This window comes from Phyllobates terribilis, unplaced genomic scaffold (genome assembly GCF_046119375.1).
Source record: "Phyllobates terribilis strain yellow unplaced genomic scaffold, ASM4611937v1 Scaffold_470__1_contigs__length_1423970, whole genome shotgun sequence".
Lineage (NCBI taxonomy): Eukaryota > Metazoa > Chordata > Amphibia > Anura > Dendrobatidae > Phyllobates > Phyllobates terribilis.
In genome coordinates, this window is record NW_027363230.1 from 414,989 (window position 1) to 440,127 (window position 25,139).

At 44.0% G+C, this 25,139-nt stretch overlaps 2 protein-coding genes across 2 annotated transcripts; both read right to left on the bottom strand.

The window, feature by feature from the left end:
- Positions 1-1,249: 1,249 nt before the first annotated feature.
- On the bottom strand, positions 1,250-9,507 carry LOC141229260 (uncharacterized). The gene is made up of 3 exons (XM_073667446.1): positions 9,481-9,507; positions 9,346-9,436; positions 1,250-4,526 (listed from the first exon to the last, which is right to left on the bottom strand). Exons 1-3 carry the CDS (start codon positions 9,505-9,507, stop codon positions 3,136-3,138), a joined length of 1,509 nt encoding a protein of 502 aa, XP_073523547.1. The 3' UTR covers positions 1,250-3,135.
- Positions 9,508-9,645: 138 nt separating this feature from the next.
- Positions 9,646-24,497, bottom strand: LOC141229258 (oocyte zinc finger protein XlCOF29-like). Its single transcript, XM_073667445.1, has 4 exons — positions 24,439-24,497; positions 10,331-10,480; positions 9,816-10,201; positions 9,646-9,732 (listed from the first exon to the last, which is right to left on the bottom strand). Exons 2-3 carry the CDS (start codon positions 10,400-10,402, stop codon positions 9,977-9,979), a joined length of 297 nt encoding a protein of 98 aa, XP_073523546.1. The 5' UTR covers positions 10,403-10,480; positions 24,439-24,497; the 3' UTR covers positions 9,646-9,732; positions 9,816-9,976.
- Between the last annotated feature and the right edge of the window lie 642 nt (positions 24,498-25,139).

Below are 25,139 nucleotides of genomic sequence, written 5' to 3' on the forward strand. Positions count from 1 at the left end.
TAGCACTATTGGCATCTTTTTAAGAGGCATGGACACTATTATTTAGTCTCATGTCTTCATATTTGAATTACCGTATTTTTCAGACTATAAGACACACGGGACCATAAGACGCACCTAGGTTTTAGAGGAGGAAAATAGAAAAAAAGATGTAAGCAAAAAAAGGGTCATTTTTATGGGGGAGGGGGTCTGCTGCTGACACTGGTATTGGGATAATGTCCCCCAATTCTGTTAATATCCTCCATCCTTGTATGTATGGTCCCTTCTTCATGGTATACGTGGCCCTCATCTCCATCCTGGTATCCATGGCCCTCATCCCTATCCTGGTATGCATGGCACCCCTTGATCCCCCCATCCTGGCATGCATGGCACCCCTTGATCCCCCATCCTGGTATGCATGGCACCCCTTGATCACCCATCCTTGTATGCATGGCACCCCTCTTCCTGGTATGCATGGCACACCTTGATCCTGGTATGCATGGCACCCCGATTCCCCCAACCTGGTATGCATGGCACCCCTTGTTCCCCCATCTTGGTATGTATGGCACCCCTTGATCCCCCATCCTGGTATGCATGGCGCCAATTGATCTCCTATCCTGGTATGTATGGCACCCCTTGATCCCCCATCCTGGTATGCATGGCACCCCTTAATCCTGGTATGCATGGCACCCCTTGAGCCCCCATCACTCTGCCCACAAAAAAAAATAAAGAATCATACTCCCCTCCTCTCTCCTTCAGTGCTGCGTTCCGCTCTGCTGCTGACACTCACTGTGAGCCGCGCATAGCAGGGTTTGCATGGCGTCCCTGCCATGCACCCTCACACAGCGTGCACACTGTAGCTGCAGTGCTGCTCCTGCTGCGCTCGGCGGTCAGTGTGCCTGCTATTAAAGACCATGAATATTCACTACAACCCATGGGAGTGGGTTGTAGCGAATATTCATGAGCTTTAATAGTGGGCACACAGACCGCCGGCTGCAGCAGGAGCCGAGCTATGGTTACAGTGGGCACGCTATTAAGGAGAATGAATATTCCCTGCTCCCCACGCCCATGGGCGTGGGGAGCAGGGAATATTCATTTTCTTTAGCAGCAGGCACAGCGTAGGCTGCAGCAGGCGGCTGCTACCTCCTGTGCCCCGCTCTTCCCCCGCTGTCGCTCACCCCCAGCCCCCCACCAGCCACAGAACATATGTTCGGACTTTAAGACGCACCACCCACTTTCCTCCAAAAATTTTAGAGGAAAAAAGTGCGTCTTATAGTCCGAAAAATCCGGTATACCTCTGCAGATATTGAAGGAGCCTCTTAATGTAGTATAAGCTATACTGTTGGTTCACGCATTGTGACTTTATTTATGGATATCTTGGCTGATAACTATTTGCCAAAACTATGTTTGGTTTAATTTTTTCCTCCTGTGAGTGGTTGTAGTACCTAGGATCATCTAGGGATAATTAGGGTGATACAACAGAAATGGGGGTGCCACAACTTGCGCTCTTTTAGGGTGTAAACCTCAGCGGAAAGGAAGGGTAAATAATGAGGGATAACAAATAGGGAAAGGATTGAGGCTCCATCCCCACCTCCCCTACCTGCCTTTAACCCCTGATTTAATTTATATGGCCTCGGAATTACATACATTTTTTTCATTTCTATAGTGCCAATTTGTAAAATTTGAACGGGAACATATGTAGTAGTTCCTTTTTAATAAGGTATAAATAAAGTATATACATTTTAATGGAGATTTTTCTTTGTGAGACAAATTTACATACACACAGCTCTACTACATATGCACATTTACATACATACACAGCTCTGCTACATATGATAATGTCTGTAAAATGCTGTGGAATATGTTAGCACTATATAAGAATAAAGATTATTATTATTATTATATGCAAATTTGCATACAAAAACACTGTGTACACATTTCCCCATTTTGCAGTTCCTTCCAGGTCATGTGAATGATTACATGATCGGAAAGGTCCTTGAGCTAGTCAGGTGGAAGGTTTTTTAGCTGCTCACTCAGGACGTGCAGCCTCTGTACCGGTCCTGGTACCTTCCCCTCCTGCTCAGCACCAATCAGTTATATACAGGTGGGGCTGGAGGAGAGAGAGCAGTACTCTCAGTGATCAGGAAAGACACTGTCTCAGCATTCTCCTCTGTCATGAGATGCTGCCTCCAGTTTATAAGACACACTTATTAACAAGATATTTTCATGATAAAAATGTCTTATAGGCCAAGAAATATGATACGTTCTAAAGTGATTTCCCTTTCTCATTTATTAATACAATGTCTGTTAAATCTCTTTGTACAATGTGTCAATAACACATATAGTTTATCTAAGTCTGAATTATTTTTGATGGTCAACAAAATACAATTTTCCAGTAATTCATTTTTCACACTCTAGGTATGACAATGGCTTCTCTGTGTGGGATTTTTTACTTTTAAAGTGTGGTCCACTACATGGACAACCCCTTCTCAATCCTCATGTTTGGTCGTGTTAAAATAAAAGCACTGATACAAACCTCCCATGGAGGCGTCGTTCAAGCGGTGTCATCACTTGCGTTCCCGGGGCTCATGTGAGGTTGTTATGTCACGTGAGTTCTTCAGCCAATTAGTGCTGGCGTGATTGTCCCCATCTTCAGACAAATTGAACATCAAGAAGTCAGAGAGCAGCCGCAGCCCTGGCTTCCTGTTGATGTTCAATGCATCCGAAGGCAGGGATAGTGAAGCCGTCGCTGATTGGGCACAGGACTCATGTGATGTAACAACCTCACATGAGCCCCGGGAATGCGATTGCCGACAAAGCTGGAATGGTGAATATGAGTGTTTTTATTTTAACGAGCCAAATATGAGGAATGACAAGGGATTTCCCTAATCGTGGACAACCCCTTTAAGAAAGTACAATTTTCGATTAAAACATTTCCAACATTCTGAATATGAAAAAGACTTCTCCCTTGTGTGCCTTCTCTGATGTTTTTTAATAGTTGATTTCCGTGTAAAACATTTCCCACATTAAAAACATGAAAAAGGCTTCTCCCCTGTGTGAACTCTTTGGTGACTAAGAAGAGACGATTTCTTCACAAAATATTTCCCACATTCTGAGCATGAAAAAGGTGTCTCCCTGTGTGGGTTCTCTGGTACATAACTAAACCTGATTTCTGGTTAAAACATTTCCCACATTCTGAACATGAAAAAGGCTTTTCCCTGTGTGGATTCTCTGGTGTCTATCAAGATGCGATTTCTGGTTAAAATATTTCCCACATTCTGAACATGAAAAAGGCTTCTCCCCTGTGTGGGTTCTCTGGTGCTTAATCAAATCAGATTTCTGGATAAAATATTTCCCACATTCTGAACATAAAAAAGGCTTCTCCCCTGTGTGGATTCTCTGGTGTCTATAAAGATATGATTTCCGGTTAAAATATTTCCCACATTCTGAACATGAAAAAGGCTTCTCCCCTGTGTGGATTCTCTTGTGGCTATAAAGATTTGACTTTCGGTTAAAATATTTCCCACATTCTGAACATGAATAAGGCTTCTCCCCTGTGTGAGTTCTCTGGTGACCAAGAAGAATTGATTTTTTCCCAAAACATTTTCCACATTTTGAACATGAAAAAGGCTTCTCCCCTGTGTGAGCTCTTTGGTGACTAAGAAGAGATGATTTATTCCCAAAACATTTCCCACATTCTAAACATGAAAAAGGCTTCTCCCCTGTGTGGGTTCTCTGGTGGTTAACAAAATGTGATTTATAGTTAAAACATTTCCCACATTCTGAACAGGAAAAAGGCTTCTCCCCTGTGTGACTTCTCTGATGTTTAACAAGATTCCATTTCTGGATAAAATATTTCCCACATTCTGAACAGGAAAAAGGCTTCTCCCCTGTGTGAGTTCTCTGGTGTATAACAAGATTCCATTTCTGCATAAAATATTTCCCACATTCTGAACAGGAAAATTGTTTCTCCCCTGTGTGGGTTCTCTGGTGCTTAATCACATCTGATTTCTGGTTAAAACATTTCCCACATTCTGAAGAGCAAAAAGGCTTCTCCCCAGTGTGAGTTTTCTGGTGCTTAAACAAATTTGATTTCCGGTTAAAACATTTCTCACATTCTGAACAGGAGTATGCCTTCTCACCTATGTGAGTTCTCTGGTGTCTAGCAAGATCTGATTTCTGGTTAAAATATTTCCCACATTTGGAACAAGAAAATCTTTTCTCCACAGTGTGAATTTTTTGATGTTTAAGAAAAGGCTTTTCGAAGTGAATATTATTTCCAGATTCTGAATGTGAAAATGGCTTCTTTGCTTTAGGAGCAATTTGTTTTTTAATTCTTATTTTTTTACTTTCATTTTCCTTAGCAGTCGGTAATGAATCAGAAGACGAGACCTGTTTCAAAGCATCAGATGACAGATCTTTGCTGTGAAGGGATGATAGTATGTCTGGAGTAATGGCATTCACTTCAATTGTATCCTGTGGGATATCGAGATCATTTGATTTAAAATTTGAAGATGTCATCTGTCCCTCTGATCTCCTGGTACAGTCATCTGCCAAGAATAAAACCAATTATTTTTGAATAAAATATCCTTGAATTTTATATTGTTCAACATTTCTACTTGAACTGTCTGTAAAAACGGCCAGTTATGTAAAAATATAGAATTATTCACAAAGACAATGACAGTTCACAGTCTAATATAAAACCTCATAGGATGAACCAGTAGAGCGTGGTGTTCAACTGTTTTTTCATTCTGCTTCCCAAATAGGGAATAAAAAGCCACCAAACAATGTTATGTAGGTGAAAATTATAGCAATAACAACTTCTACTGATCTCACCAAAAACAAGTCCCCACTCAGGTCCATCACCTGTCAATGGAAAAACAGAGGTTTCCACATTATTAGTGACTAAAAGGCTCTTAAAAAGAAACATGGCTTCCATAAACCAATCCAGCAGGATCCGCTCTCCCAAAGTCAAATCTCCCCCTCACTTCTGAGCCTTGCAGTGTGCCCAAACCACATTTAGCATCCATGTATTTGACATTACTATAGTGAGAAGAACCCACTTAATTGATGGTGTGTGTCTCCTGGAGCACAATCTGGGTAATATGTGTTGGGCAATAAAATACTATTTAGCAATTTTCACTCTCCAACATCCACTACATGCTAATTTCTAGAAAGAGCCTGTGGAGTCAAAATAGTCACTACTCCTAGGGGATTTCTACTGCTCTGGTTTTCTGTCATTTTGGCATATTAGGGCTTCTTCAAAAGGGGTGTCCCATCTCCTTTGTGACCTGCTCCTGAGACATCTGCTTCTGTCACCAGGCGCTGTCTTATTCATTCTGCAGGTGGTACTAGTAATGAAGGTGTCGGAGCAAGAAGCTCTAGGCGGCCCAGGCTCTGCCCAGCCACTAAGATTAGGGTGCCTGAGACCTACAGTGGTGGCCAAAGGTATTGGCACCCCTGAAATTCTGTCAGATAATACTCAGTTTCTTCCTGAAAATGATTGCAATCACAAATTCTTTGGTATTATTATCTTCATTTAATTTGCTTGCAAGGAAAAATCACAAAAGAGAATGAAGCAAAAATCAAATCATTGATCATTTCACACAAAACTCCAAAAAAGAGCCGGACAAAAGTATTGGCACCCTCAGCCTAATACTTGGTTGCACAACCTTTAGCCAAAATAACTGCGAACAACCGCTTCCGGTAACCATCAATGAGTTTCTTACAATTCTCTGCTGGAATTGTAAACCATTCTTCTTTGGCAAACTGCTCCAGGTCCCTGATATTTGAAGGGTGCCTTCTCCAAACTGCCATTTTGAGATCTCTCCACAGGTGTTCTATGGGATTCAAGTCTGGACTCATTGCTGGCCACCTTAGAAGTCTCCAGTGCTTTCTCTCAAACCATTTTATAGTGCTTTTGGAAGTGTGTTTTGGGTCATTGTCCTGCTGGAAGACCCATGACCTCTGAGGGAGACCCAGCTTTCTCACACTGGGCCCTACATTATGCTGCAAAATTTGTTGGTAGTCTTCAGACTTCGTAATGCCATGCACACGGTCAAGCAGTCCAGTGCCAGAGGCAGCAAAGCAACCACAAAACATCAGGGAACCTCCGCCATGTTTGACTGTAGGGACCGTGTTCTTTTCTTTGAATGCCTCTTTTTTTTCCTGTACACTCTATGTTGATGCTTTTTCCCAAAAACCTATACTTTTGTCTCATCTGACCAGAGAGCTTTCTTCCAAAACGTTTTAGGCTTTCTCAGGTAAGTTTTGGCAAACTCCAGCCTGGCTTTTTTATGTCTCGGGGTAAGAAGTGGGGTCTTCCTGGGTACCCTACCATACAGTCCCTTTTCATTCAGACGCCGACGGATAGTACGGGTTGACACTGTTGTACCCTCGGACTGCAGGGCAGCTTGAACTTGTTTGGATGTTAGTCGAGGTTCTTTATCCACCATCCGCACAATCTTGCATTGAAATCTCTCGTCAATTTTTCTTTTCCATCCACATCTAGGGAGGTTAGCCACAGGGCCATGGGCTTTAAACTTCTTGATGACACTGCGCACGGAAGACACAGGAACATTCAGGTCTTTGGAGATGGACTTGTAGCCTTGAGATTGCTCATGCTTCCTCACAATTTGGTTTCTCAAGTCCTCAGACAGTTCTTTGGTCTTCTTTCTTTTCTCCATGCTCAATGTGGTACACACAAGGACACAGGACAGAGGTTGAGTCAACTTTAATCCATGTTAACTGGCTGCAAGTGTGATTTAGTTATTGCCAACACCTGTTAGGTGCCACAGGTAAGTTACAGGTGCTGTTAATTACACGAATTAAAGATGCATCACGTGATTTTTCAAACAGTGCCAATACTTTTGTCCACCCCCTTTTTTAGGTTTGGTGTGGAATTATATCCAATTTGGCTTTAGGACAATTCTTTTTGTGTTTTTTCATTGAAGACAAATTAAATGAAGATAATAATACCGAAGAATTTGTAATTGCAATCATTTTCAGGAAGAAACTGAGTATTATCTGACAGAATTGCAGGGGTGCCAATACTTTTGGCCACCACTGTATAGTACCATCCAGTCTGGCAGTATGGGTGTGTGTGCTGTCCAGCTTGAGTAATCAGCTTCCTGCTTTAGCCAGCTGGAGAGCACCACACCCTAGTAAAGCTCAGAGCATATTGCTGGAAGCTGCCAGATACAGCCTTGTTCTCCTCTGGTTCAGTCCTCTGTACTCATCTCACAGCTTGTGTATTTGTTTCCTGTTGTGACCCCGGCCCATTTACTGACCACTCTTGTGTCATCTGATTTTGTATTTTCTCTGCCCTCCTGATTCTGACTCGGCTACCTGACTATTCTTCTTGCCAAGTCACATCACAGAGAATAGCAGGTAACACCGTGGCCCAAGCTTAGGGGTCTTTGTGTAAGTCCTTGTTCATCACCCTTTAATGTTTAAAGGGTGATGAACTAGAAAATTCCTGAGATCTGGAAAACGGGGTGGATAGTGCCAAGCCTGTTCGTAGGAGCCATCTTTTGAGCTGCCAGGTGACCACGAAAAGTGCCCTAATACATTGTGTCTGCAAACTATTCCAGCAAGATCTGCATTCAAATAGCTAAATCCTTCCTTTCTTAACCTGCCATGTGTCCAGACAGTAGTGTACAACCGTATATAGGGTATTGTCAAATTCAAGAAAAGTTGGAAAATAATTTGTAAAAGTCCATTTGTTTCTATTATCCTTTGTGAAGAATTCCAAAGTTCTCACCACATAAAGTGTCACACATCAGATGTGAAAATTGGGGCCTAATTAGGAACACAAAACTGGCTGCAGGAAGTGGTTAAATCAGAGTATTTTGGGCATTAACTACTGTAGTCAAAAATTGAGGCATTTGGTTTTTATACTTTGAGAAAGGCGCCGATCCGGCACAGAAACGTGTTGGTATTAATAAAAGCCGTCTTGGAATCCCAAGCCTCTTCATTCCTGCAGCGCAGCCTGCCTAAACGTGCCAGCTTCCATTTTTTTGCCTAGTCAAAAATTGTGGGTATAGACAATAACACATCTACTAAAATGATCAAACTGAACAGTCTTCATCAATAAAAGATGAGTAACTAGTGGTGAAACCTCCCTGGCGTAATTAGAGTATGGGGCTCGGTGGCTCTTGGCAATCTAAACCATCGTAAGGGACAATATTATCTATCAGATGAGTTTCATGAAGAAATATTAGACATTCAAGGAGACCTTTTTATAATAGTGCAGAGCTGAGGTATCTTAAATTTAGATCTAAGGCATTTGGAAGAGGCAATGGAGACCTTTTTGAAAGACTACAAGGGAGTTACAGAGTCACATAAGTGAGGCCGGCTGATCCCATCACAATCAAACTATTACACAGAATGAACCTATAAAAAATAGACATAAAATAAAAAAAAATGTTACATTCCCAACATCAACATATGTATGAGGGGAGAGCTCCAACACTAAACTGGAGTCGCACTCATTTATGGTGGACCATTGGAGCTACTATGAGTCCTGACCAGAAGAGTAGAGAAAGTATTAGTGCTCCCATTTCAGGAGAGATTGTGCAGTAATCTGAATTCCTTAGGATTGAAAACATAATGGAATTTATGACGTGGAGTGAATCCATGAAACAGGGCTCGAGCCAACACATCTCCTGCAGGCGTGAATAAATGTATATTACAGCCATCAGCCACGCACAGCTTAGAGATATATCATGGCACAGGTGTAATGTTTTTTATGTAGTTTATCACAATCCTGTTTGAAGTTAGTTGGTTTTAAAAGAAATTGAAAATTTAAGATAAAGGTAAATTCTATTGTTATTGTACAGAAATTCACACTTGGCCTCACTGCACATTTAATGTTATCAATCACAAAAAGTGAAGTTTGGCCAGAAAGACTGGACCTGGTCTTGTAGGGACCATATGAGGACATTCAGCAACACAGAAGGGAGAGAAGGTAGATTCATCCAATAAGATATCAGGGTTCTAGGAAGCCAACAGCATCATTACCCTCCACTTTCTGTAATAATATTTTTCTTCAAGTGATTTTCTAAATTGTCAGCACATTCTACGTACGCTGTCATTTGGCTTTTCAGTTTATAGATCTGGGCAGGTAAGGGTCAGCGACTTCTAATTTCAGTTAGAAGGTGTATCCTCCAGGTTGTAAGTTCTAGAGAAAATGGCTTTTAATGCCCAAAGTCATTTGAACAGTTTTTGGTGGAGCAGAATATTGTGGTCTAGGGGTAAAATGGTGATCACACGATTGTAATACGGCCGGATTACACCACCGATAAAGCAGAAACAGACAGCGACGGAGAAGGATCTGTGACTTCTCAGCATTTAGTGGTTACTACTCACCTGGGAGGTTATCTGTAGGAATCTCCTCTTTACACCACTCATCACCCCTCACATATGTCTCTGTAGTATCAATATGGGTCAGATCTTCACCCTGAAAACAAATATTGTAAAAGTCACAGACAGATGAGAAGTCACATCTATGATTAGCACTAATCCTGCCATCTCCACCCTTCTCATTACACAAGTATAAAACATATAATACTTGTGGATAAAACAAGACTGAACACAAGACCTTCACAGCCATCTACACATCATAGGAGAGATCTCATGACACCTTCTCTCCATCTACCTGATGATCCTGAGGAACATTGGGATCTTCTTGTTTACAGTCCTGTGGAAGAAGAGGATGGGGACATCTCTCTGGTGTTGTCCTCTTGCTGGATAGATCTGGAAGAAACACATACAGGGACTGAATTCATTCTTTACATACAGATAATTATAGGCCGTGTGTATTTAGTTCTGTCTATTACCTGGTGATGTGAGGGGCTGGGGAACCTCCATCATGACGTCCTTGTACAGATCTTTGTGTCCTTCTAAATACTCCCACTCATCCATGGAGAAATAGACAGCGACATCCTGACACCTTATAGGAACCTGACACATACAATGATACCGTCATCCCCCGATCCTTTCATAGCGTTACTGTATAATGTCCCAGAATTCCCAGCAGTGTCACCTCTCCAGTCAGCAGCTCAATCATCTTGTGGGTGAGTTCTAGGATCTTGTGGTCATTGATGTCCTCATGTATCAGGGGGTGAGGTGAAAGCTCCGTGATTGGGCTCAGGGGTTTTCCCCATTCCTCAGATACAGGGTCCTGACAGCGCTCACTAGAGGTCTTCTTCACTACTGTGTAATCCTGGTTATGGAGAGACACATTCATAAATCTCACTACAGACATTTCCAGAGTCCTCTCCTCTCCAGTTCTGTCCATCTGTTATTCCCATAGATAAGAATGATGTAATGTGATGTCATCAGAATCTCTCACCTCTCCAGTAAGCCGGAAGAGGATCTCTAGGGTGAGGTGTAGTATCCTCTCCGCCATCTTGTCTCTGTCCATATCCCTCTTTGATGGGTAAATCAGGAAAATTCTCTTATATAGTAGATCTTCACTGAGAGGATCTGATATTGTAGAGACCTGAATAAGAATATGAGCCGATGTAACATCATAAAAATCCTGTGTAATAATCCAATTACTGGAGATAATAAGAGAAACATATGAGGAGATTTATTATTTTACAGTATTTAGTTTTCTGCTTTACATCTACTAATAAAACCTATATATTTTAGGCCACAGACAACAAGCAGTTCCTTCCTTGGAGTCTGCAGCTGAATACGTTTCTCATAGACTTATCTTCCATAAAGTGAATTCTCATTTCATTTACTGACACTGGAATAGGCATTAGCAATACTGCAGGAGATATTCATTACACATGACATGGAAATAACTACTTCATGAAGAGGACGACATCTTTATCTTCTACTATGGCTCGGGAACATATTTGGTCAAAGTCAGTCACTGACTACATCATCCCCGGCCGTCTATATGAATTTTAAGTCTTTTGGGCATCAAAACATAGATGTACACTGCAGGGTTGGCACAAGTGCGGCTGCAACAAAAACCCTGGCAGTTTAACCACTTACTGCTGTCAAAAGCACAGATGGCATCTAAGAAGGTTTGACAGAGTTCGGCTCAATGCCCCTTCTCCCCCAAGTACTCGATAGTATGGGGCTGCCTAGTTACTACGATATTTAAATGCCTAATAATGGTGTCTGGGCCTGCAATGTACGAATGTCTACTATGTCGGGCCAAAGGGAGTGTCCAATAAGTTGCCTTTTAACACCCTCATACGCATTAGACTAAAGTTGCATGAAAGCACAGATTTTGGGGGATTTGGTTGACTATATAATGTATTTGGGGGCCTGAATTACAGAGGCTAATCCGTTTGTTCTTCCTGTAGATAATCCTCCACTAGAGGAGTCTGGAGGCGACTCTCTCATACAGACCACAGGAAAGCTGGAATATTTGTGTATATGGGAGAGATAGCAGTCTGCCAAATGACCGTTCGGCCAATATCTATCATGTGTATAGGGCCGTTAGTATTACACTGACAGTCAAGGGATAACACAGTAGTACAGTGCATCACCTGAGCAATCAGAGGCTTGTATGTTGTATGATCGCACTAATGACAGTTGGTTAGCAAAGATTTAACGTGAATAAAAATATCAATGTTTGCAAGTGGGTAGCTAACTGGCTAAGGGATAGAAGGCAGAGGGTGGTTATAAATGGAATATACTCAGATTGGGTAAGCGTCACTAGTGGGGTACCACAGGGGTCTGTACTAGGCCCAATGTTATTTAATATCTTTATTAACGACATAGTCAACGGGATAAATAGTAAAATATCAATATTTGCAGATGACACAAAGTTATGTAAAACAATTAATACAAAAGAGGACAGTGCAGACCTACAGAGGGATTTGGATAAGCTGGGTAGGTGGAGCATTAAATGGCAAATGAGGTTTAATGAGGAGAAATGTAAGGTCATACATATGGGAAGGAAAAATGGAAGTCACCAGTACTCACTGAATGGGAAATCATTGGGGAATTCAGAGATGGAGAAGGACTTGGGCATCTTGATTGATAGCAAACTAAATTGGAGTGCCCAAAGTCAGGCCGCTGCTGTAAGGGCAAACAGGGTAATGGGATGTATCAGAAGAGGTATAGCTGCAAAGGATGAGAACATTGTTCTTCCACTGTACAAAGCACTGGTCAGACCACACTTGGAATACTGTGCTCAGTTATGGGCCCCAATATATAGAAAGGATATAAACGAGCTTGAAAAGGTACAAAGGAGGGCAACAAAATTAATAAGGGGAATGGAGGGACTGCAATACCCAGAGAGGTTGGCAAAACTAGGACTATTCAGCCTGGAAAAGAGAAGGTTGAGGGGGGACATAATAAATGTGTACAAATATGTTAGGGGACAGTATAGAGATCTTGCCCGGGATTTGTTCAAAAGGAGGGATATTACGGTAACAAGAGGGCATTCACTAAGACTGGAAGAGAAAAGGTTTCAGCACCAGCATAGGAAGGGGTTCTTTACGGTAAGAGCAGTGAGAATATGGAATTCAGTGAGTGAGGAGACGGCAATGTCGGATTCACTACACCAGTTCAAGCGGGGACTGGATGCATTTCTAGATACCAGGCAGATTTCAGCGTATACTTAAAAATAAAATAAAATAGTAGGTTGATACAGGGATTTATTCTGACTGTTGGTTTCAGAGTCGGGAGGGAATTTTTCCTCAGGTGAAGATTGGCTAAATCATTTGGGGTTTTTGCCCTCCTCTGGATCAACTTTAGCAATTACAGAACTAACAGGTCGAACTTGATGGACGCAAGTCTTTATTCGGCTTTACAAACTATGTTACTATCACAGTTTTGGCAACAAGAAATATCCGTCACTATTGGCACAACAGACTCACTACACAATGTTAAGTCACGTCCATAACAACTTTATTATACTCTATTATCCTATACACAGTGGCGTAGATAGAAATCACAAGTCCTACAGCAATATCTCTAATTGGGCCCCACCAACCTTAACCCCTTTCTGATGTATGACCTAATAGTACGTTTTGGTGACCTGGGCCGATTGGACCAATGACGTACTATTAGGTCATATGGCAATCGCGCCCGCACACAAGCGGTGCGGGGCGATCGCCGCCGGGTGTCAGCTGAAAGTCACAGCTGACACCCGGTACTATGTGCCGCTCCCGGCACATTAACACCCGCAATGCTGTAATAGAAGTCGATCGCAGCATTGCGGTAGCAAGGGGAGGTGATCGGAATACTCACCTCCTCTTCCAGCCTCCAGAGCTGTCTGTCGCGGATTCCCGGATGTTGCCATGACGACCCGATGTGATCATGACGACCCGATGTCGTCATCACAACATCCGGGTCACCAGACAGCAGGAATATTCTTTGGTCATGCGCAGTGCATGACAAAACTATCTTCTCCCTGTCCGGCGCTGACAGCCTGCATGGCACAGGGATGGTGCTGCATTCCTGTGCTATACAGGCGATCAGAATAAAAAAGTGAAAGTCCCAGAGTGGGACACAGAATAAAAGTCCACAAAGTGTTAAAAAATGAAAAAAAAAATGTAAAAATATTTAAAAAGATAAAAAAAATAATCCACCAAAAATAAAAATATAATGTACCCATCAATAAATATTATTATGAAAAAAAAACAAAAAAAACAATAAAAGTACACATATTTTGTATCGCCGCATCCGGAACGACCTGACCTATAAACTGTCCCACTAGTTAACCCCTTTAGTGAACACGGTAAAAAAATAAAATAAAAAACAAAGCAAAAAACAATGCTTTATCATCATACCGCCAAACAAAAAATGAAATAACACGCGATCAAAAAGACAAATATAAGTAAAAATGGTACCGCTGAAAACTTAATCTTGTCCCACAAAAAAACAAGCCACCATACAGCTCCATCAGCCAAAAAATAAAAAAGGTATAGCTCTCAGATTAAAGCGATGAAAAAAAATATTTTTTTCTATAAAATAGCTTTTATTGTGTAAAAGCGCCAAAACATAGAAAAACTATATAAATGTGGTACCGCTGTAAAGGTACTGACCCGAAGAATAAAGCTACCTTATCAATTTTACCACACGCGGAACAGCATAAAAAAAAAACATTAAAAAAATTCTGGAATTGCTGGTTTTTGTTTATTCTGCCTCCCAAAAATCTGAAAAGAAAGCGATCAAAAAATGTCACGTGCCTGAAAATGGCACCAATAAAAACGTCAACTCATCCCGCAAAAATCAAGCCATCACATGACTGTCGGCCAAAATATGGAAAAATTATAGCTCTCAAAATATCGTGATGCAAAAACTAGATTTTGCAAAAAAATGCGTCTTTTAGTGTGTGACAGTTGTCAATCATAAAAACCCCATATGATTCTGGTATCGCTGTAATCGCACTGACCCAAAGAATAAAGTTGTCTAATCACTTATACCGCACGAGGAATGGCGTAAAAAATAAATTCTAGGGTTAGGGTTAGGGTTAGGGTTGGGCTAGGGTTAGGGTTGGGGTTGTGTTAGGGTTAGGGTTGTGTTGGGATTTTTTTCAAAAGTAAAAAAAAAAAAGATGACGATATGGCGACTAGCGTTGAGTGCAAGTGCTCACTACTTGAGTTTGCATCAGGTGCTTGGGTATGCACTGAGTATCGCGGGTGCTCGAGTGACATGCTCGAGTCTCCACCCCATATGCTTCGTGGCCAAAAAAAACTTGCGGGGATTTCCTGCCATGCATGAGCGATCCCCACATGGTTTTTTTCGGGTGTCTAATAACCGTGAAACATGTGTGCGGAGACTCGAGCATGTCACTCGAGCACCCTTGATACATGGTGAATACCTGAGTACCCGATGCAAACTCAAGTAGCGATCACTTGCACTCAAGACTAATGACAACTTATTCAATATGATGACCTAATGTTATCAAATTCTGTGTCGTACCTCTGGGTTCAAAATGTTCACTATACCCCTTGATAAAATACTTGAGGGGTGTAGTTTCCAAAATGGGGTCACTTGTGGGGGGTTTCCACTATTTAGGCACATCAGGGGCTCTCCAAACGCGACATGGCGTCCGCTCTCAATTCCAACAAATTTTGCATTCAAAAAGTCACACAGTGCTCCTTCCCTTCTGAACTCTGCCATGCGCCCAAACACTGTATTTTCCCCACATATGGGGTATTGGAGTACTCAAGAGAAATAGCAAAAAAGTTTTTGGGGTCCATTTTCTCCCCTTACCCTTGTGAAAATAAAAAAATTGGGACTAAAAGATCATTTTTGTGGAAAAAGTTAGATTTTTTTATTTTCACGACTCCATGTTATAAACTTCTGTAAAGTACCTGGGGGTTCAAGGTGCTCACCACTATCTAGATAAGTTCCTTGAGAGGTCTAGTTTCCAAAATGATGTTACTTGTGGGGGGTTTCCACTGTTTAGGCACATCATGAGCTCTCCAAACGCAACATGGCGTCCGCTAATTATTCAAGCAAATTTTACATTCAAAAAGTCAAATGGCGCTGCTTCTCTTCCGAACCCTGCCGTGCGCCAAGACAGTGGTTTTGCCCCACATATGGGGTATCTGCTTACTCAGGAGCAATTGAACAACAAGCTGCATGGTGAAATTTCTCCTGTTAACCTTATGAAAATGCAAAATTGGGAGCTAAAAAACATTTTTGGGGGAAAATGTGAAAATTTAATTTTACGGCACAATGTTATAAACTTCTGTGAAGCACCTTGGGGTTCAAGGTGTTCACCACACATCTAGATAAGTTCCCTGAGGGTCTAGTTTCTAAAATGGTGTCACTTGTGGGGCACATCAGGGGCTCCTCAAAAGCAACATGGTGTCCGCTAATTATTCAAGCAAATTTTACATTCAAAAAGTTAAATGGTGCTCCTTCCCTTCTGAACCCTGCCGTGCGACCAAGCAGTGGTTTTTCCCCACATATGGGGTATCTGCGTGCTCAGGGGAAATTGTACAACAAATTTTGGGGTCCTTTTTTTCCTGTTACCCCTGCAAAAATAAAAAAAAATTGGGTCTAAAGTAACATATTCGTGAATAAAAAAGTTAAATGTTCATTTTTTTCTTCCACATTCCAAAAATTCCTGTGAAGCACCTGAAGGGTTAATAAAGTTCTTGAATGTGGTTTTGAGCACCTTGAAGGGTGCAATTTTTAGAATGGTGTCACTTTTGGGTATTTTCTGTCATAAAGACCCCTCAAAGTGACTTCAAATGTGAAGCGGTCCCTAAAAATAGTTGGTTTGTAAATTTTGTTGGAAAAATGAGAAATCGCTGGTCAACTTTTAACCCTTATAGCTCCCTAATAATAAAAAAAATTGGTCCCAAAATTGTGCTGATGTAAATTAGACATGTGGGAAATGTTATTTATTACAGTGGTGGCCAAAAGTATTGGCACCCCTGCAATTCTGTCAGATAATACTCAGTTTCTTCCTGAAAATGATTGCAATCACAAATTCTTTTGTATTATTATCTTCATTTAATTTGCTTGCAAGGAAAAAACACAAAAGAGAATGAAGCAAAAATCAAATCATTGATCATTTCACACAAAACTCCAAAAATGGCCCAGACAAAAGTATTGGCATCCTCAGCCTAATACTTGGTTGCACAACATTTAGCCAAAATAACTGCGAACAACCGCTTCCGGTAACCATCAATGAGTTTCTTACAATGCTCTGCTGGAATTGTAGACCATTCTTCTTTGGCAAACTGCTCCAGGTCCCTGATATTTGAAGGGTGCCTTCTCCAAACTGCCATTTTGAGATCTCTCCACAGGTGTTCTATGGGGTTTAGGTCTGGACTCATTGCTGGCCATCATAGAAGTCTCTAGTGCTTTCTCTTAAACCATTTTATAGTGCTTTTGGAAGTGTGTTTTGGGTCATTGTCCTGCTGGAAGACCCATGACCTCTGAGGGAGACCCAGCTTTCTCACACTGGGCCCTACATTATGCTGCAAAATTTGTTGGTAGTCTTCAGACTTCATAATGCCATGCACGGTCAAGCAGTCCAGTGCCAGAGGTAGCAAAGCAACCCCAAAACATCAGGAAACCTCCACCATGTTTCACTGTAGGGACCGTGTTCTTTTCTTTGAATGCCTTTTTTTTATTCCTGTACACTCTATGTTGATGCTTTTTCCCAAAAAGCTCTACTTTTGTCTCATCTGACCAGAGAACATTCTTCCAAAACGTTTTAGGCTTTCTCAGGTAAGTTTTGGCAAACTACAGCCTGGCTTTTTTATGTCTCGGGGTAAGAAGTGGGGTCTTCCTGGGTATCCTACCATGCAGTCCCTTTTCATTCAGACGCCGACGGATAGTACGGGTTGACACTGTTGTACCCTCGGACTGCAGGGCAGCTTGAACTTGTTTGGATGTTAGTCGAGGTTCTTTATCCACCATCCGCACAATCTTGCGTTGAAATCTCTCGGCAATTTTTCTTTTCCGTCCACATCTAGGGAGGTTAGCCACAGTGCCATGGGCTTTACACTTCTTGATGACACTGCGCACGGAAGACACAGGAACATTCAGGTCTTTGGAGATGGACTTGTAGCCTTGAGATTGCTCATGCTTCCTCACAATTTGGTTTCTCAAGTCCTCAGACAGTTCTTTGGTCTTCTTTCTTTTCTCCATGCTCAATGTGGTACACACAAGGACACAGGACAGAGGTTGAGTCCACTTTAATCCATGTTAACTGGCTGCAAGCGTGATTTAATTATTGCCAACACCTGTTAGGTGCCACAGGTAAGTTACAGGTGCTGTTAATTACACGAATTAGAGAAGCATCACATGATTTTTCAAACAGTGCCAATACTTTTGTCCACCCCCTTTTTTAGGTTTGGTGTGGAATTATATCCAATTTGGCTTTAGGACAATTCTTTTTGTGTTTTTTCATTGAAGACAAATTAAATGAAGATAATAATACCAAAGAATTTGTGACTGCAATCATTTTCAGGAAGAAACTGAGTATTATCTGACAGAATTGCAGGGGTGCCAATACTTTTGGCCACCACTGTAACTATTTTTTGTGACATATCTCTCTGATTTAAGAGCATAAAAATTCAAATTTTGAAAATTGCTGAATTTTCAACATTTTTACCAAATTTCCGTTTTTTCACAAATAAACACAAGTGATATCGAATAAATTTTACCACAATCGAAGTACAATATGTCATGAAAAAACATTCTCAGAATCAGGGGGATCCCTTGAAGTGTTACAGAGTAATTACCTCATAAAGTGACAGTGGTCAGAATTGTAAAAATTGGCCTGGTCATTAAAGTAAAAACCACCTTGGGTAGTAAAGGGGTTAAATAATCCGCTTTGACGCGGTTCTCCAACAGCTTCATCAGGAGGCTTGATACAAGGATGTTAATTCATGATGTTCAGCATAGTGTGCCTAATAGCCAGTTGCCCATGTTTAAATATCCCACTTCATCCAAAAACCCCTCCCAGACTAGGAGACCCATTACCATAGGTGAATTGACACAGGACATATAGAATGGAGTCAGTCTACAATAATGTACTGCACCTGCGCTACTTCTCATGAACCACTCAAGTCCGTGTTGGCCACAATTATATCGTAGTTTTTTCTGGAGTATATTAAAGATAAGGTCACTCTATTGTCGTCAGTTCCTATTACTCGTGTTATCCCATCTTTTCTTGGTCTCTTGGTTAGACATGGAGGAATGTCTGTCTCTCCCGTTTTTCTGTAAACAATCGTGTGGAATCTAAAATGTACTGTAGGTCCCTTCTTTCCTGAATCTGGTGTTCATGTCTATTGCCTGTATATTAGAATCTGTGACATAAGAACAGTTCCTTCTCAACTGTAAAAATTGGCCCTTGGCAGGGGCGTACATAGAAATCATGGGGCCCCATAGCAGAAGCTCTAATTACCCCCCCCCCCACAAAAAATAAATAAATATTTGTCTGTGTCGCAGAAGAGCCGATCTCACAACTTTCCAGCCTTTACATAGTAATTTTCCTCCTGCTGACGTCCTAGATTCCTCTTTCATTGCCCCATAAAGTGTGATTCCAACAAAAGTGCCCCCCAAACACAGTATGATACCCCCATGGTGCATTCCTCCACATTAGCCTCCACATGCACAGTATAATGACACTATTGTACCCAACTTCAACTCCCAAGGCAAAGTATGGTGACCCAAACACAGTATGATCCCCCAACTGTGACCCCCAAAGCTCTCCATACACTATAATGTGCCTACATACACTATGATGGCCCGCACGAGCCCTCCAAACAGTATAATGGACCCCACACAATCCTTCACACTGTATAATTGCTTTCATACAGTATAATGGCCCCCCACATAGCCCTCAAAATATTCTAATGGCTCCACAGCCTTCCAAAGAGTATAATACACCACCGATAATCCTCCATATAGTATAATGTGCCCCCCATAATCCTCCATAAAGTATAATGAACTTCCCATGGTCCTCCATAGAATATAATGCACTCCCCATAGTCCTCCATACAGTAAATTACACACCCCATAGGGTAAAATGCAGCCCTCATATAGTATAATGCACCCCACAGTCCTGCACTATTATGGGCACCACGTACTCACTGATTTTAAAATACCATATATTTTAAATAAACCGACCAGAGTATAAGCCGAGGCCCCTAATTTTACCACAAAAAACTGGGAAAACATATTGACTTGAGTATAAGCCTAGGGTGAGAAATGCAGCAGCTATTGGTAAATTTCCCCATCATGGTATGTGTGGCACCCCCTCATCCCCCAACCCTGGTATGTGTGGCCTCCCCAATCCCCCAATCCTGATATGTGTGGCCTCCCAAAATCCCCCAATCCTGGTATGCGTGGCCTTCCCAGTCTCCCAATCCTGGTATGTGTGGGCTCCCCAAACCCGGTATGTGTGGCCTTCCCAGTCCCCCAATCCTGGAATGTGTGGCCTCCCCAATTCCCCAATCCTGGTATATGTGGCCTTCCCAGTCCCCCAATCCTGGTATGTGTGGCCTCCCCAATACCCCCCCCAATCCTGATATGTGTGGCCTCCCCAATCCCCTCAATCCTGGTATTTGTGGCCTCCCCAATCCCCCCCAATCCTGGTATGTGTGGCCTCCCCAATCCCCCCCAATCCTGGTATGTGTGGCCTCCCCAATCCCCCCAATCCTGGTATGTGTGGCCTCCCCAATACCCACCAATCCTGATATGTGTGGCCTCCCAAAATCCCCCAATCCTGGTATGTGTGGCCTTCCCAGTCTCCCAATCCTGGTATGTGTGGGCTCCCCAAACCCGGTATGTGTGGCCTTCCCAGTCCCCCAATCCTGGTGTGTGTGGCCTCCCCAATTCCCCATTCCTGGTATATGTGGCCTTCCCAGTCCCCCAATCCTGGTATGTGTGGCCTCCCCAATACCCCCCAATCCTGATATGTGTGGCCTCCCCAATCCCCCCAATCCTGGTATGTGTGGCCTCCCCAATCCCCCCAATCCTGGTATGTGTGGCCTCCCCAATCCCCCCCCCAATCCTGGTATGTGTGGCCTCCCCAATCCCCCCCAATCCTGGTATGTGTGGCATCCCCAATCCCCCCAATCCTAGTATGTGTGGCCTCCCCAATCCCCCCCAATCCTAGTATGTGTGGCCTCCCAAATCCCCCAATCCTGGTATCTGTGGCCTTCCCAGTCCCCCAATCCTGGTATGTGTGGCCTCCATAATCCCCCCCAATCCTGGTATGTGTGGCCTCCCCAATCTCCCCCAATCCTGGTATGTGTGGCCTCCCCAATACCCCCCAATCCTGGTATGTGTGGCCTCCTCATTCCCCAATCCTACTATGTATGGCCCCAATCACTGCACACATAAAATAATAAACACTTATACTCACCTTCCTTCCTCACCTCTCCTGCAGAGCTGAGTCCTGTCTGCTGCAGTTCATGTCGGCATCTGAGTAGCGCGCGCTCTCAGAAGCCGAGGTGAGCTGCTGCTGCTGCCGGCACATTCACGCTTCTCCATGCCGGGACTATGTGGGTGGAGAAGCGTGAATATGCTTTCTCTTTAGCAGCGGGCACTGACAGCAGGAGCTGCGGCTCAGCGCTCCTCCTTGGCCGCTACTTAAGAGAATGAATATTCATTCTTCTCCACGCCCATGGGAGTGGAGAAGAGGGAATATTCATTTCCCTTTAGCAGCGGACACACGCGGTAGCTGCAGCAGCGGCTACCGCGTGTGCTCGCTCCTCCACCGCCGCAACCTCCCCCCCCCAATAGTCACCTATCCTCCTGGTTCCCACGCTGTTTGGGGCCCTCTCGGCTCAAGGGCCCCCTTCCGGTCACGGGCCCCATAGCAGTGGCGTGGCCTGCCGCCATTGGCGGTACGCCACTGGCCCTTGGGTATTCCTTTTTTAAGTGGGATGGGGTGGTGACTATCCCACTTCAATAGTTTAATAGTGCTTGTAGGTTTATGGTTGATGACTGTCCATAGGGTCCCATCCTGTTCTTTCTTGATTAGTACATCCAAGAAAGGCAACTGGTTATAATTAAAACTCCGATGTAAATCTAACGCCCGCTCTATTGATGTTGAGTTCCCTGACAAATTCAAGAAATTGTTCACTCGTTCCCGACCAGATGATAAAAATGTCAATATATCTATACCACACCCCAATATATGGATGTCACCACTTATGATCATCCCTGAATATTGTGGTTTCCTCCCACCAGCCCAGGAATAGGTTTGTATACAAGGGGGCACAGGGGCTCCCCATCGCAGTACCCCTGAGCTGGTGGAAGTACTTCCTGTCAAAAAGAAAGAAGTTATGAGTAAGAGTGAATTTTAGAAGATCCACCATGAAGTCATTGTTTGCTACACTTTATTGATCTTACTCCTTTGACACCATCCTCAGGCAGTATATTACTGTACAAAGCCTCGATATCTAGTAAGGCCTGCTCCCCTTGTAGCACCCCGAGGGCTCGGCTGCTACAGGGGTAATGCACCTCAGTCCAGAGGTGTGATATTCCACTCCCGGGTAAGGATGGAGTGTGGACTAGGGCTCAGTAAGCTGCATGCACCACACACACCCCATTTCCGAGGGACAGCTCAACGGTGCTCCCACAAGATAGAAGTGCAGGCACGACAGCATCTGTCCCTGGCTGGAGTGGGGAGGGGGTGGAATATCCAGTGGTGTAGGAGCAGATAGGGGTGGGTCTCTGGGCATAGGTAGGAGCCCATTGGTTGCTAGTCACCTGGGCTCGGGTGTCAGAAGGAGGTATATAAGGTGGGCACCATCTTAGAACAGGGTTGAGTCCAGTCCAGTTCAGTTCAGTGGAGACAGTCTGAGGAGAAGACGGGAAGCAGAGCCCCTGCATGGGCTCTGCTCTGCAGGCAGGCCTTGTCAGGAGGCTGGAGCCTGAGAGAGAGAGAGAGAGAGAAGAAGGAAGAGAAAGGAAAGTAGGAAAGGAACTGGAACAGAGGAGAAAGGAAGCAAGGAACACAGAGAAAGGCCCAGAGACACGAAGGCAGAAGGAACCCCATATGCCCAGGAGATACAGGGTGAAGGGTTGGCAGAGCAGGGTACCGGAACCCGAATTGGTGGAGGCGACTAATCCTCAGCCAAAACCGGAGGTTGTGACCACATCTTGGTGTGACCCCTCACTACATCCACCAGAAAGGCATACCGTATAGGGTCAGGGAAACCGGAGAGAGGTTTCGCCAACAGAAGGCCCGAGGAAGCTGGACAAAGGTGGGTCCCTGGTGGGGACGGCCAGTAGAAAGGAAGAGAGGGGAGCTCTGAACCACACTCTGGAATTGCCTGGGAGTTGACCGAGTCCCTTGCCTGGTGAACGCAGCACGGCTCAGGCGGTCCCTCATGTGCACAAGTGACCAGAATAACAACCGTGAGTAAAGCTTTGAAAACTGCAACTGCACGTCTCTGTGATTCCTCGCCGCACCAGCACCATAAGTACTGGGACGCTCACACCATCACTCCCATCATCTCTCTCACATTAGCTGCCCTGAGGCAATACTCCTGCCGTGGGGAGTTATCCCATACTTGGCTGCGCAACCAACATCAGCCTCAGCGGTCGGCAGCGCAGCGGCGGTCCCCACTGACCGCAATCCACGGGTGGCGTAGTCGGACACTTATTACAATACAAATAGACTGCCACTGGTTTGACCACCCTGGACACGGACCGGGTCACCGCCACACGGAGACTACAACCCCCAGCATTCTACAACAGGCCCGGTTCCGGGTTCCCCTGCACAACACAGGCCCAGGGGGCGCGTCACCCTACATGAATGTGTACATGCTCGAGGGTATACATGTAGGGGTGCAGGCAAAGGTAAAAACATTTTCTAGAGGGATTTTTCCTACTGTAAGGCTATGTTCTCATGATCAGGAACCAGCAGCGCTTTGGATGCAGCGTTATTTGGCTGCGTCCAAAGCACTGAGTTCTAATCAAGCACTTCAATACGCATTTGTTCACTGAACCATGTAGATTTCATGCATCCTATACAATGTATTGTGGAAATTTCTGTTGCGGAGACTGGCATCTCTGCAGCAGAAATTGACATGCTGCAGCTCGTAGACCCATGCCGCAGGTCGGTTTGCACATAGTCTAATAGAAGCACAGTGGGCATGGGATTTATAGAAATTCCATCCACTCTACTTCTACTGTAGAATGTAGCATTTTGGACGCAGCGCAGGTGAGCTTCGTCCAAAACGCTGCTAGTCCGGATCATGGGCAAGTACCCTTAAACTTCAGGACTTATTCTAACTGCAGGAACTCAGGCGGTGCTGTGGGAACATTATACTGTATGTGGGGGGATGGCAGTTCTGTGGGGACATTATACTGTGTATGGGGGTTAGCGGTACTGTGGCAATATTATACTGTGTGGGGAGGGATAGCGGTACTGTGGGATCATTATACTGTATGTGGGGGGGTGGTGGTACAGTGGGAACATTATACTGTGTGGGGGCATCATACATACTGTATAAGGGGCATAATGGGGGCATTACACTGTGTGGGGGCATCATACATCCTGTATAAGGGGCATAATGGGGGCATTACACTGTGTGGGGGGCATCATACATCCTGCATAAGGGGCATAATGGGGGCATTACACTGTGTCGGGGCATCATACATACTGTATAAGGGGCATAATGGGGGCATTACACTGTGTCGGGGCATCATACATACTGTATAAGGGGCATAATGGGGGCATTATACTGTGGGGGGCATCATACATACTGTATAAGGGGCATAATGGGGGCATTACACTGTGGGGGCATCATACATCCTGCATAAGGGGCATAATGGGGGCATTACACTGTGGGGCCAGTAAAGGGGTCCTGTACTATGAGAACAATACGTTTCCTCCCTTCCTGTCTCCATAGTTGGGTCGTATGTATCTATTACAGGAAACAGAACAAAAACCTTATGATTCTTATAAAGGGACAACACAAGACCCCAAAAGAGTCTCCGTGCTGAAGGGGTTAATGCCCCCTGCGCCCAGTAATGGGGGTCTCCACATACCTCCACCTGCAGAGCCGCCTCCACATATATGGCTGTTCTGTGCGCACAGGACCTGTGATGAGGTCACAGGAGGGGAGGAGTCAGGGGTCACATGATCAGGGGCCTCAGTGGATGCAGGACTCTGCTGTGCTGGTTGTCATGGTGCTGGATGAGCTGAGGTTTATGTGTGGGATCAGGAGGGATTGAGGCCTCTTTCACAGGTCAGTATCTCCGGTATGAGTGGTGACAGTTTCCACACATACTGGAGACACTGACACGCAGACCCATTCAAATCTATGGGTCTGTGCATATCTCCGTGTGCTTTAATGGACCGTGTGTCCATTTTTTTACGACAGTACTGATCACACAGACCCATTCAAGTCAATGGGTCTGTGTAAACACGTACCGCACACAGATGACATCCGTGTGCCATCCGCGTGCGTTTGTAATGGTTATAGGGTTAATATAGAAACAATTTGTTTCAATATCAGCCAGGTGTCTAGACCTTGTTTTCTTGAAAAGTTTTGGCTAATCTTGGCAGCATTTTGTGAGAGGTGAAGTTGCAGTAGTATGAGAGTGGTGGTGTTTTGGAAGTGTGGTGAGATTATTCTACAGAATGGCCCCCAGTGTGGACACAGCACAGCTAATATCTCTTGTGGAGCAGCACCCTGAACTTTGGGACACCAGAACAGAGGGATGCCATGCAGGTTGTTGGCTGGCAA

Excerpts from the sequence above, each read along its gene's own strand:
- LOC141229260 (XM_073667446.1), bottom strand. The coding sequence starts at position 9,507 with ATGGCAGGATTAGTGCTAATCATAGAT. Across the intron at positions 9,437-9,480 it reads GATTAGTGCTAATCATAGAT|GGTGAAGATCTGACCCATAT; the intron begins GTGACTTCTCAT and ends ATTTGTTTTCAG. Across the intron at positions 4,527-9,345 it reads TCCTACAGATAACCTCCCAG|ATGACTGTACCAGGAGATCA; the intron begins GTGAGTAGTAAC and ends TATTCTTGGCAG.
- LOC141229258 (XM_073667445.1), bottom strand. The coding sequence starts at position 10,402 with ATGGACAGAGACAAGATGGCGGAGAGGATACTACACCTCACCCTAGAG. Across the intron at positions 10,202-10,330 it reads TCTTCCGGCTTACTGGAGAG|GATTACACAGTAGTGAAGAA; the intron begins GTGAGAGATTCT and ends CTCCATAACCAG.